Source organism: Nyctereutes procyonoides, unplaced genomic scaffold, assembly GCF_905146905.1.
Source record: "Nyctereutes procyonoides isolate TBG_1078 unplaced genomic scaffold, NYPRO_anot_genome, whole genome shotgun sequence".
NCBI lineage: Eukaryota > Metazoa > Chordata > Mammalia > Carnivora > Canidae > Nyctereutes > Nyctereutes procyonoides.
Window position 1 is genome coordinate 14495692 of NW_026575141.1, and position 14097 is coordinate 14509788.

The 14097-nt window shown below is 36.7% G+C and overlaps 1 protein-coding gene across 3 annotated transcripts in view; it reads left to right on the forward strand.

Annotated features, from left to right (window-relative positions):
• Positions 1 to 14097, forward strand: part of CDK14 (cyclin dependent kinase 14) — a 564290-nt gene that overhangs the window by 427537 nt on the left and 122656 nt on the right. For all 3 annotated transcript variants that reach the window (XM_055307507.1, XM_055307508.1, XM_055307506.1), the window contains one exon: positions 11791 to 11839. In XM_055307507.1, the coding sequence (XP_055163482.1) occupies positions 11791 to 11839 (49 nt within the window). The remainder of the gene's footprint in view (positions 1 to 11790; positions 11840 to 14097) is intronic.

Here is a 14097-nt window from a genome sequence, read left to right on the forward strand (position 1 = left end):
TTGTTAGAAACAGAGTAATAACTGAAAATTGAAGTGCTAGTTGGTTAGTGATGCTATTTACATTGTATAGTTTTTGACTGTTGCCAAATGCTTTCAAAATGTGAATTATCTCAGGAGGTCCTCCTAAGACGGCAGGTAGGCAGGAAGAGGAATGTAGCTGACAGTCTGTGTGGAAAGCTGCACAAGGTGGCACTGGGCCAGACCTGCACGAGGTTCTGGTCTTTCTGCACATCTCTTTGGAACAACAGCTATGAAATAGTGCTCTTCCTATGACGAGAAACAGGAAGAACACAATGCCACAGACAGATCTCAAACCTCCACTGTGTCGATACCACTGACATCCATCATTCATGCCAAATATCATATCCATGGGGTGAGAAGCATGCCCCAGTCCTAAAGTGGGGGAGGAGAAGGGTCAAGAAGGAAGAGTTGCTGAATAATAATCTAATCTCCCATACTAGAGTTTATGACTTATAGGCTTATCAGCCACTCTTGGCTAAGATAAGTGAATCACAGCCTTGATTTGTTTAAAATGGTGTTGATTTAAAACACTCTTTTGGGCCATTATCGTAGGGATCATGCAAGACAAGTATACATGACTATGGGATAATAACTTTTTTTGCTAGAATTGAGATAAAAGGAAAAAAATCTTGATTTATTTATGATGCAAGTAATATTTTACTCCCAAATATTCAAGTAAGACATGATAAACTGGCTACTAATGATTGGCTAGGTTTTAAGAGCTGATGAAATTTCCTTCACTTACACTTGTCCTTGATATAGCATTCTCAGAACATCTTCGTGGCTAACACAATAATGTTTGCAATGGAAATTATTAAGAAAGAACATAGCCATGTAGATACATAGATGCTTTCACCTCTACAACCAGCTTTGTAAATCCAACTAATGATCTCTTGATTGTTGAAAAGGACAATTGCTAGTCTCTCAGTGCTAATCCTTTTTCTCCACTAATGCATTATAATCAGATTTACATATAAGGAGTTAGAAGAGTATTGAAGTGTCTGTTTTTCTTCATTTCTTTAACTATTGCCTCAAAAGGGGTACTTTAGGATAGCTTAAGTGTTTACGCTCCCTAAAATAACACCGCTTTCAATATACAATATGTCTGCCATATATATATATATATATATATATGACTTCATAGTACAAGATGTTCAGGTTTTCAAGCATATCAATAATTGTGATAGTACTAAGAGCTAGCTGGTATCATGCATCAGACACTATCAGCTCTTGAGATCCATTTCCTTATTGAACACTCACAGTAAGTTTTCGAGGTAAGTCCTACTGTTACTCCCATCTGTAATATAGAGAAACTGAGGCACCAAAAGTTTTTTTTTCCTTTTTTTTTTTAAAGTATTATGTCCAAGGTTACCAGAACTTGGAAGACATTGTCTGGCATTTCATGTGAATATAAAACAGATTTGTTCTCTTAGACAAAAGGTTAAGCCATGACAGCATATGGAAAGTTCATTGGAAGTGGGGAGAATATTGTTTGTGGCATATTTTTTCAAGACCGTTTTTTAAGAGCCCTTTTAGGTTCACAGCAAAACTGAGCAGAAGGTATAGAGATTTCCCATACACACCCTGTCTGCATACAGTCACAGCCTCCTGGTATCAATATACTCCACAAGAGTGGGAGATCTATTATAATCGCAGACCCTTTATTGACCCATCATTATAACCCAGAGTTCATGGTTTACATTAGAGTTTACTCCTGGTGAACATTGTACCCTCTGTGGGTTTGGACAAATGAATAATGACATGTATTCACCATTACAGTATCATACAGAGTAATTTCACAGCCCTGAGAAATCCTCTGTGCTCTGCCCCCTGCTCCCTTCCTCTGCCCTAACCCTGGCAACCACTGATCTTTTTACTGTCTCAGTAGTTTTGCCTTTTCCAGAATGTCACGTAGTTGGAAGTGTGTATGTTTTGCATTGCTGGTCAAGGAGCTTCGTGATCTGTTTCTGCTGCTGCTGGCTTTGTGCATTGTTGAGGTCAAACTTCAAGTCTCTTTCAACAGAGACACAGAGGGGTGTCATGGTATAATGACTAAGAGCATGGACTCCACATCTAGACTGGCTGGGCTCAAATCCCAGCTATGCCACTTGTGAACTGTGTACCACGGACAAGGTGCCCAGCGTCTCGCTACCTCAGTTCTCTACGTGTAAGATGGGAGATGACCATGGCCCCTCCCCCATAGTGTTGTCATAAGGACTAAACGAGTGCATATTTGCATACTGCTTAATATACAGAAAATGTTTGCTATCTATCAAATAGGCTTGGGTATCCCAGCTCTTTGGTAATGAAGAGTAGACTGGCAGCAGAGTCCTCCTTTAGCCTGTGCCATTCACCTGTGCCACTAGCTTGCATCTTGGCCTCAAAGTGACTCAACCTTTCCAATCTCAGTTTACTCGTGTGTAAAATGAAGTGGTTAGACTCCCTGGTCGCTCCCACTACCCCTAAAGGGGCTGAGCTCTCTCTTCCTGATTTCTTTCTCCCTTAGGAGACTTTAGATGAAGGGATGGGTGGGGACACATGGAGAATGAGACCAAGATCTTTCTTATCCTTTCTTTTCTGGGAACTGTAAAGATATGCTATTGTTTGAGAATAGTACACTTTACACTTTTATAAATGCCTGTGATTAAACTTTTCCAGAGAAAAACCTCCTATGGAAAAGAGGAGTGTTCTGTGTCTTATGTTGGATAGTTTGAAGACCTCATCAGGGAATATGCACTCACAAAGCCACATTTACATGTCTGCCCAAAAAGCCAAACCATCAGAAGTAAAACTAATGAATATAGTAGAACTTTTGTTTCTAGAAGTTGCTCAGGGATTACTCAGTTTAAAATGCACACCATTGGGAGTTAAAAGATGATTTGCTGCTTCAATATCCTCTTTGCCTGTCTGAAGGTGGCTGCCTAGCATTTTGAGGTAGCCCTTTGGGTGACAGCATCAGGGCGTGCAATCCTGTTCAGCATTAATCTGTCATGTCAGCGCCTCTCGCTGATAACGCTGGAGCTGTGTCAAATCTCAGCAATTACGTATTTGGAGGCCATTGCGTGTGTTAAAGCTGTGACTTGCAGTTGTGCGAACATACACATTATTTCTAAAATGCCCGTTTAGGTCATTCTGCTTTTTTGCAATTGAGATATCTAAAATCCCAATATTTTGAAACAAGGTTATATCCCTGTCTGTCTGGGGTAAACTCTCATCTTCTGTACTATATGAAGGTGAGGGGCAGCCCAGGTGGCTCAGCGGTTTAGTGCCGCCTTCCGCTCGGGGTGTGATCCTGGAGTCCCAGGATCGAGTCCCGCACTGGGCTCCCTGCATGGAGCCTGCCTTTCCCTCTGCCTGTGTCTCTGCCTCTGTGTGTGTGTGTGTGTGTGTGTGTGTGTGTGTGTGATGAATAAATAAATCTAAAAAAATACATATATATATATAAAAGAAGGTGAAGCCTTCATGAAAATTCTTGTGCATACTTGTCAATATAGTTTTCTTCTATTGATGATCTGTTAATATTGGTATCATGACTTATGTAGGTTGCCTATGACCGCACATGTTTTATGCACTACTGTGTATCCACAGTGCCTAGAACAGGGCCTGGCAAACAGTAGACACACGATAAATATTTGTAGAATAAGTGAGAGAATGAATACTCATGCCTTCTGTCCTAAAGGATTTAAGGATATTATATGATACATAAACAAGTAATAAGGGTGATTGTTTGGAATCTTACCAGCATGATTCATAACTATGTTTGTTGTTCACCTTCTAAAGGACCAAAGGCTTTTTGCTTCACTGAAACAATCCTGAGAAAGGCCTCAGGCTCACTACTTCTGCTAGGTGGTAGGATGGCCACAGCTTTTTGCTGAAATTATTACTACTTTCTTACAAGCTCAGTAAGAAAGAATAAATGTATTTGTTAAAATGTAAAATAATCCTAAAGATTTTAAATTGTGAATACTTGAATATATGGTTTAGCAGAGTTAATTATCAAGCACATCTGACATTTCCTGTGGCATTTGGAAATGTTCATTTTTATACTGATAAAATACTTGTTCCATGATATTATACTGGATGATGTTAGATGTATTTACAAAAGATATACTAAAGTCTTAGATTTTTAAGATCTCGTGTCTATTGCCACCCCTACTTCGCCACCCCTTCTCCCAAAAGAAGGAAAATCGTTAGCTTACAAATCCTGATATCACCTCTCGAGGCCTTTGAACATACTTGATGTTTTTAATTGGTCGGTTGATGTAACTATTTACTCACATGCTTTCCTGTTATTGAAGTTAGTAACACAACAGTGTCCCAGAAGATACAAAGCAGAAAATTGGCAAGAAGGAAATGAGGGGAATAAAAATTGAAATTGTTTTCAGTATCAACTATATAAATCGTTTTATGTAGTACCTACCTATAAGCAAATGAGTACATTCTAGTTCAGGTTTTTCTCTTCGTGTGGGTTAAAGTTGGCTTTCCTAATGCCTCAGAGCATTGCAGTTTTCTTTCTTTTAAGCTGGAAAGCTAGAATGCATGACATTGTTTTCCAGTTGTTTTCCTGTGGAATTTCAACTACTTGCAGCACATAAGCATTGGCAGTTTGAGGGAAAACCTTTCCAGGTCTCTGTCCTCCCACCCCCACATCACGCAGCGTAGCAAGTGATTTCTTCTGTGCCAGCTCTCCTCCCTGGTCTCCCACCGCGTGTGATCATCCTTTGCAGTGTCCCTGCAATAAGAGAAGGTGAAAATCTGCCTGCAGGTTTAAATTAATTGCACTCCTCAGTTATGCTCAGAGTTAGCCAGTGCTTTCAATCATAACATTCTAAACTTCTAGTTTAAACGTAATTGGAAAGAGAAAGCTGACATTGAAGTCATAACTGACAGAGTAAACTTAACTAAAGCAGAACAGTGTAAAACGCTCGTATGCAAATAACTTGAATATCTGATAAAATTATTCATAGGCAGTTGAATATTTTATTAACGAAACCTATTATTGATTCGGAGCACTGGATTCCAGCACCTTTTTGTTTTTAAGACTTCCACGACTAATTATATTGTGTTTGCTCTAATGGAACATCACTTTTATTCGTAATGGAAATCGTTTTGGAAATATAGTTTTTTCGTAATTATACATGTAATGCATGTTCATGGCAAAAAAAAAATGTTAGAGCCACCTCCACTTGAAATTGTGTACTTTGGCAGTTAAGATCTGAAAGATGTTGGATATAAGAGAGCAGCTCCTGTGTTTTACTGGGGCTGGCTTCAGATACTTGAGTTTATCCTGTCTTCGTTTGGAAAAGAAACAGATGCACTTAGTGGCTCTGCCTCTAGGCTCCCAAGGGACTTTGTCCATATCCACATTGCAGCACTGTTCACCCTGTATTTGTAATTCTATATTTACATTTCTATGCCACTGAACTATAACCGGGACGTTCACCCATTTCTACATGTCCAGCACAGCTCCTGGCACCTACACAGGTGGCCAGGTAACATTTGCTAAAAGAATTGAGAGTTTATGCAGATAGTGATGGAAAGTAAACACAGGAAGACTTTATTCTTTCTTATTTTTTCTACTTTCCTTTGGTGTGTTTCAATTTGGGCTCTTTAATGCACAGCTAAATCTGACATATTGCATTTCTGAAAAAAAAATTTCTATTAGCATATCCTGTCAAACTCTAAATAGAGGCAATTTTTAGAACTAATATTTATGTGCAGTCATTAATTGCTAAGAATAATAATTTACTTGTAAATGCAAGATTGTATTAGTTTTATCTGTAATGGAATTCTTGTTCCTCCTGAAATCATAGCAAATTATTAAAATTGCTTTGTGGGTAGTACAAAGTTAAGGAGATCAAATTTGTTTTACATGAACATTTGGTGTAATTAATTTTTAAAATATATCTTGCTTTTTTAATACCAGACTGTAGATAATAATAATTCTTTAAAAGACCTTTATGAAAAGAGCTGTTGTTCCCATTTCTCCTTTCTTTGTCAGTTAATCCTCAAACCTAGAATATGCCTTTAAATTTCTGCTCTACACCAACTGGCTGAATTATGTTGTGATTTTATAATGCAGTCTAGTAGAGAACGAACTTAGACATTAGATGTTCTTTTGAGACTTTTAATTCATAATTGTTGGTAAGCACTTTCACCTACCTATAGCTCTTAGAACAATGGATATTTGTGATCAGACCTAGTCTTTGGCAAATGCATGCCATTAGAGCGTAATGACTAGTGTCTGCACTGATTGATCAGAGTCCATGCCTTGCAGGTTATTAAATATTTTAACAATTATCCGAGCTTGAATGATGACTCTGGAACTCCATGTAAACTTTCAGTACTTCTGAATCATCCTGGAAAGATGCTTATATTTTCAGGGTAATAGCTGAGTTGAATATAAAATTCTAAATCTTTGAAACTTGGAAGTTGGAGATCAGTAAATGCTCTATTCGTCATCTTAACCCCTACCTTTCTGTCATACCCTATATCCAATCATCAGTAAATCTTATTGGGCTACCTTTCAACGATTTGCAGACTGACAACCCCTTCTCACTGCTGTCACTCTGTTTCTGTAGCCCAAAGCACATCATCTTCCTCCTGTGTAGTGTTGGTTGTTGTTTTTTCTTTTTCTTTCTTTTCTTTTTTTTTAAGATTTTATCTATTCATTTGAGATAGAGAGATAGCTAGAGAGCACAAGTGGGGAGGAGAGGGAGAAGCAGACTCCCCGCTGAGCAGGGAACCTGATGTAGGGCTCAAACCCAGGACCCTGAGTTCACGACCTGAGCTGAAGGCAGACACTTAACTGACTGAGCCACCCAGGCACCCCTTACAGTTTTAAGAAACTTTTCTTGGTCTCTCTGCCTCCATCCTTGCTTCTGATAGCATATTGTTGAAATAGAAGCCAAAATGGTCCTTAAAAGTTGTCTAGATCATGTGTTACAGGCCACAGGGGCTCTAAGAGAGCCACTTTTCTACTCTTGTACCCTTTCTCTGTCTCAGCCCCCACTTAACTGCTCCAGCCACCCTGTCCTTCAGGCTCACTCCAGCCTTGCGCGTCCCCACTGGAATGTGAGCTCCCTGCCGGCATGAAGGCCTCCTGTGTGGTTCCCTTCTATTGCTTCAGCCCCTAAGAAGTATGCCTGACACACAGTAATTGCTCAATGAAAAGTAATTGAACCAACGAATCATTGCACAGTATCTCCAGTCATTTCTGTTGAGATAAACTCTGTGTTTAGAAATAGGAAGTTGAGCGGGTTCTGACATTTCTTTTCATTCTTCTTATCTAATAGTATTCTTCCATGGGAGATATACCATAACAAAAGCAATATCAATCATTTTGGATTATCTCCTTTAAAAACCTGCCATTAAAAAAAATAAAAAATTAAAATAAAATAAAATAAAACCTGCCATTAAAAGCAGACAACACTGAAAAAAGATACCAACAAACATTAAGCAAAAATAAGCCTTTAAGTATTAATTTTTTTAAAAAGAATCAAGATCAATACGAAAAAGAAACCATTTAGTTTTATTGGAGAACATACACACAAATCCTTTCTAAATGGGAAGACACACCATATTCTTATGTGCAAAGATTTATATCATTCTTTTCAGGTAAGTAGATATTTTAATGAGACCCCAACCAAATTGCCAATGGAAACTTTACATTTTGTTGATTGACTGTTTTGTTTGAAACTCATCTTCCCTCATCACCTAAAGTGTCCCACTCATACTTGTCAGTCTACATTATATCCCTTTGTTTTACTTTGTTAGAACACTCTTTTTTCCCACCTCTATTGAGATATAAATTGACATATAACATTGTATAAACTGGGCAGCCCGGGTGGCTCAGCGGTTTAGCGCCGCCTTCAGCCCAGGGTGTGATCCTGGAGACCCGGGATTGAGTCCCACATCAGGCTCCCTGCATGGAGCCTGCTTCTCCCTCTGCCTATGTCTCTGCCTCTCTCTCTCTCTCTCTCTGTGTGTGTGTGTGTGTGTGTCTCGTGAATAAATAAAATTGTATAAACTTAAGGGGTACAGCATAGTGGTTTTATATATGTCTATTAGACATTTATATATATTATAAAATGATACCACAGTAAGTTTAGTTAACAATCTATCACCTCACATAGTTACAGTTTTTGTGGGCCTATGGTAAAAACTTTTAAGATTACTCTCTTAGCAGTCTTCAAATATACAATGCAATATTCTTTTTAAAAAAAAAAGATTTTATTTATTTATTCATGATAGAGAGAGAGAAAGAGGCAGAGACACAGGCAGAGGGAGAAGCAGGCTCCATGCAGGGAGCCTGACATGGGACTTGATCCCGGGACCCCAGGATCACACCCTGGGCCGAAGGCAGATGCTTAAACTGCTGAGCCACCCAGGCTGCCCTTAATGCAATATTCTTAACTAAGGTCACTATGCTTTACAGTATATCCCCAGAATTTATCCATTTTATAACTGGAAATTTATAGCCTTTGCTTTATATCCATTTCCAACCTCCCCACCCTTTGTCCTGGCAGCCACTAATCTGTTCTCTGCTATTATGAGTCCAGGATTGTTTTAGATTCTACACATAGGTAAGGTCATACAGTATGTATCTTCCTTTGACTTACTTCACTTAGCATAATGCCCTCTGCGCCCCTCCATGTTGTTGCAGATATCAGGATTTCCTTATTTTTTACGGCTGAATAATATCCATTGCATATACACATCACATTTTTTCATCCATTCATCTATTAGTGGATACATAGGTTCTTACCATACTGTAAGTAATCTTGCAGTGAACATAAGGGTGCATCTTCAAGTTAGTGATTTAATTTCCTTCAGATATATACCCTGGTATGGAATTACTGGATTATACAGTAGTTGTATTTTTAAGTTTTCAAGGAACCTTCCTACTGTTTTCCAGAGTGGCTGTACCAATTTACATTCCCACCAACAATGTATAAACATTCCTCTTTCTCCACATTCTTGCCAGCACTTGTTATCTTGTCTTTTTGATACTAGCCATTCTGACTGGTATGAGGTGACATCTCATTGTGGTTTTGATTGGTGATGTTGAGCACCTTTTCATGTACTTGTTGGCCAGTTGAGTATCTTCTTTGCAAAAATGTCTACTCAGGTGCTTTTCCCACTTATTAATTAGATTATTTGAGTTTTTGCTATTGAGCTGTATGATTATAATATATAAGCCATGTATTTTTGATATTAACCTCTTATTAGTTATGTGGTTTGCGAATATTTTCTCCCATTCCGTAGGTTGCCTTTTAATTTTGCTGATGGTTTCTTTTGCTGTGCAGAAGCTTTTAGTTTGTTGTGGTCTCACTTGTTAATTTTTGCTTTTATTGCTTTTGCTTTGGGAATCATACCCATAAAGTCATTGCCAAGACCAGTGTCAAGGAGCATTTTCCCTCTGTTTTCATCTGTACATTCAGGTCTTACATTTAAGTCCTTAATCCTTTTGGAGTTAATTTTTGTGCATGATGTAAAATAGTTTCATTCTTTTTTTGCATGTGAATATTCAGTTTTCCCAGTACCATTTATTGAAGAGATTATCTTTCCCCCATTGAGTGTTTTGGCTCCCTTGTCAGACATTGCTTGACCATACATGCATGAGTTTAATCCTGGGCTTTCAGGTTTGCTCTGTTAGACTGTGTGTCTGTTTTTATGTCAGTACCATACTGTTTTGATTACTATAACTTTTTAAGATAGTTTGAAATCAGGAGGTGTAATGCCTCTAGCTTTGTTCTAGACAAAGATTTCTTTGGCTATTCAGGGTCTTTTGTGGTTCCATACATATATTAGGATTGTTTTGTTCTCCTTTCTTTAAATATATATTTTAAAAATGCCATTGAAATAGTGATAGGGACTGTATTAGATATAGCTGTACATGATGTTAGGTATTATGAACATTTTACCGTTTTCTTCCAATCCATGAACACAGAATTCCTTTCCATTTATTTGTGTCTTCAGTTTCTTTCATCAGTGTCTTAATAATTTTCAATGTGCAGATCTTTTATATCCTTGGTTAAGTTTATCCCTAGGCATTTCATTGTTTTTGGTGCTATTATAAATGGAATTTTTCCTTTGTTTCTTTTTCAGATAATTCAGTGTTAATATACAGAAACATAACTGACTCATATATTGATTTTATGTTCTGCAACTGTACTGAATTTGTTTATTGGTGCTAACAGGTTTTTGGTAGAGTCTTTAAGATAATCTGTATATATAATCATGTCTTCTGCAAAGAGAGACAGTTTTACTTCTTCCTTTTCACTTCAGATGCCTTTTATATCTTTCTCTCCCCGCCCCCCCCTCCATTTTTCCCTGATTTCTCAGGCTCAGACTTTTAGTAACATGTTGAAGAGGAATGCTGAGAGTGGGCACTCTTGTGGAGAAAGGAAAAACTTACTGCCTTTCAATAATTGAATATGATATTAGCTATGGGCTTGTCAAAAATACTCTTTTTCATGTTGGGGTACATTCCTTCTATACCCAGTTTGTTAAGAGTTTTTATCATGAATGGATATTGAATTTTGTCAAATGCTTTTTCTGCATCTGTTGAAATAGTCATGTCATTTTTGTTTTTTCTGTTAATGTGGTGTACCACATTTATTAATTTGTATGTGTTTAACCATCCTTGCATTCCAGGGATGCATACTATAAAGAGACATTATTTTTTCATTGCTGGAAAATGACAAAATCTGTCAGCATCTATTAAAATGTAAAATGTGCAAACCATTTACCGAGCAGTTCTATATGGAGAAGGCTATCCAGTATAAATGAAAGCATTAGTATACAGAGACGGATGTGCAAGGATATTTATTGAAGCATTGTTTTTAAGGGAAAAAGAACTGGAAACTATTTCAGTTGCCAACAGTAGGAGAATGGTCAAATAACTATGATACTTCTATTCTATGGAATATTATACAGTTTTAAAACAATTGTTACATCTATTTTCTTAATTTGAAGGACTATCTGCTATACATTTAAAAAACTCAGAGATTGTTTATTATACAGTCTATTCTACAAATGAAAATAGGATCTATATGTGTGTATATGGGTGGGTTTGTATTTATAAACATAGAGAAATATGTGGAAAGGGACCTACACAAGCCATTAACAATTGCTGTATCTTCAGGAGTCAAAAATAGAGAGGAGAGGAGATTATTAGTGTCTGTTCTGTGCTGCTTTATTGTTTAACTTGGTAAAACAAACATCTTAACTTTTAAAATATAATAAAGATAGTTCAATGAAAAATGTAACATACATTATAGGACATTGGTAGTTTGGCTTTGAGCCAAACCAAATAAATGTAAGAAAGGAAATGAAAATACCAAATAGTATAAAAAAGAACCAACATGACTATATGATCAGAGATGTCTTCATAGTGAAAACAGCAGCTCTCACTTCACTAATGTGTCAGTGTTCTTCAGACTACTTACTGTTTGAAGGTTCGGAATTTGTGTTTCTTTTCTCGACCCAATTAAAACTTAGTTATTCTAAGAGATAATTACTGGGAAACCGGATTATGAAATAAATCACCCCAACAAAAGAAAACAATGCTTCATTATTTAAAATTTTAAAATCCTCCTGTTTTATTCTTTGCAATTGCCCTATCTAAAGGTGAAGATGTACTGTGGCTAGCATAACCATGGCTAAATCAAACACTATCTTTTAAAAAGTTGAGGGTTTTTTAAACATACGTCTAATATATACATTTGAAACAACATTGTTTATCATTTTTCTTTTTTATTTCAGAACGCTTTACCCTGTACAGCTCTAAAAACCTTAGGCAAGCATGGAATAAGTAAGTCTTTATACAGTTTGTGCTTGTTCTTTGCCTCTCTCTCTTTCTTTCTTTTCTCTCTTTCTCTTAATTCTTAAAACTCTCCAAATAAGTTTGTCTTGACATTTTTTCATTTGCTCATCCAAATATCCATCCATCCATTCATTTAGCCATTAATTAGTTGTTAAGCTCTGTGTGCCAGGCATCAGCCTCAGCCAATGTTATTGTATATGAGTTTGAGTTTTTAAAGCAATGTGACATTGCTTCAGAATTCTAAATCCTAAAATTCATTGTGCTTAATCTTCTTGCAACTAAATTCCAATAAATATTTTAGAAACAGCAAAGTAGCATCTAAGTACAGTATAATGACTGATTCTAATCTAAATAATGTCCATGACAAACTCTGAGCTAGATAAAATTGATCTTTCAATTTTTTTCAGTTTATTGTTCCCTTCAGCCTTGTTGGAAAGCTAAGTACATGTATCACTTTAAATCTATGTGATCTGTTTATTTAATTTCTGTTCTTTCATCTGATCTCATTGAAATAGTTTTATTTATTGGTTTTGAAATTTGATGAACTCTGAAGATCTGGGTTTCTCAAGTTATTCAGAGGTCTTTTATTGCAAGCCAGACTGTTAATAAATCATTGAAAGTTGGAAAGCAGAGTGATTGAGTCACTCTCATTAGTTGTGGAGATCATATTTCAAGCATTATGCTGGGAAAAGGTAACTGGAACTGCTTTGATTTCTTTTTTAAAAAACTTAATTTGTTGTAACAAAATTCTGTCTGTGGGGAATTTAGTGTTATTGCCTCAGTTTTTACTCTTATGACATGTTTAATTTTAGACACCATCAATTATAAAATAAGAAAAAACTTTTTTATAATAAAAATGCCTTTAATTGATGTTGTCAGTAGATCCAGTGGACAGCTTATTATGAGGAACTCATGGAATGAGTACAGTAAACTCTGCAGTGGTTTATTTGGAAGATTTGGCAGTTTATTTTGGTTAAATTCATACTTAGAAGAGCACTGGAATAATTATTTTTGTCTAACACAAGGCTTTGCATTTGCCATTTGAAGAGTCCATTTGTGATATCTAGAGTCTCCCCTGGGAGGCATGCCCTCTGCTGGGAACATTCTGTGCGTGTTCCTCCACCCTTTTGCCCTTCACCGTCCCCCTCTTTACTGATCAGTGGTCTAACATTTTAATTAAGTGCTTTCATACACCAAGTAATATACACAGTATACAGTTCCTACCTTAATTAAATGATCAAACATATTCTCTTATAATTGCTCAAAAATTTTTGTCCAACCAGATAACCATCTTATAAAACAATTATTTATAAAGCAATTGAATTTCTTTTTTTAAATTTTATTTAAATTCAATTTGACCAATTGATTTTCTGACCCCATCTTTGAAGTCACAGGTATATCTGGCAAATCAACACATAGCATTTATGGAGAACAGCCATTTCTTTTCTTCAGAGGGGTAGAGCTAGAATGACCTCCAAACTGCCCAGGAAAATAAATGGTAATTCTTATCCACTTGGAATAGTCTATAAAAGATGGGAGAGAGTGTCCATGGAGGAGGCTGAATGATATTTCTTCCACTGTCCTTTTGTGGATATGACCCCACTTCGTATATACAGCTGGTCCATTCCCCCCATTCATTTTTGTAGCTTGTATTCAGCACCACCTTTCACTACAAGCCCACATGCCTTTCTCGTCCAACCATTCCACAGTGACCAGTGGGATGCCCCTCAGAGAAGGTGCTTCTATCCAATTACATTACTCTACCCCAGGAGAAATGAGCTTATTTCACATCTTTCTAAAAGAAAAGTAAAACTGAAATAGTATTCAAGCTTTGCATTGCTTCACTTCATTCTGACCATCTAAGACCTGATGCCTCCTTTTCTCTGAGAGGTACTGATCATGTTACAACATCATTAATTTAATTGTTATGTTAATTAATTAATACAGTTAATTAATTATGTTGTAACTTCATTAATGGAAATCAGAATGTGCAATCCTCTGGTATTGATGTTTTAGAGACCTTAAAAGCCACGTGCATTGTGCTAAATCTCTAAATTTTTCTTAAAAGATGCTAGGTGTCAGTAAATATGCTTTTGCTTTTGGGGGCAAATAAGAATTCAGAATATGATTTTTTGCAACATAACACAGTTTTCTCTTTAAGATATAACTTCAGAGATATTTATTATTTGCATTTCTTGTGAACGTAGAATTTATGATTCTTCTACGAAAACTTAGGTACCAAAACT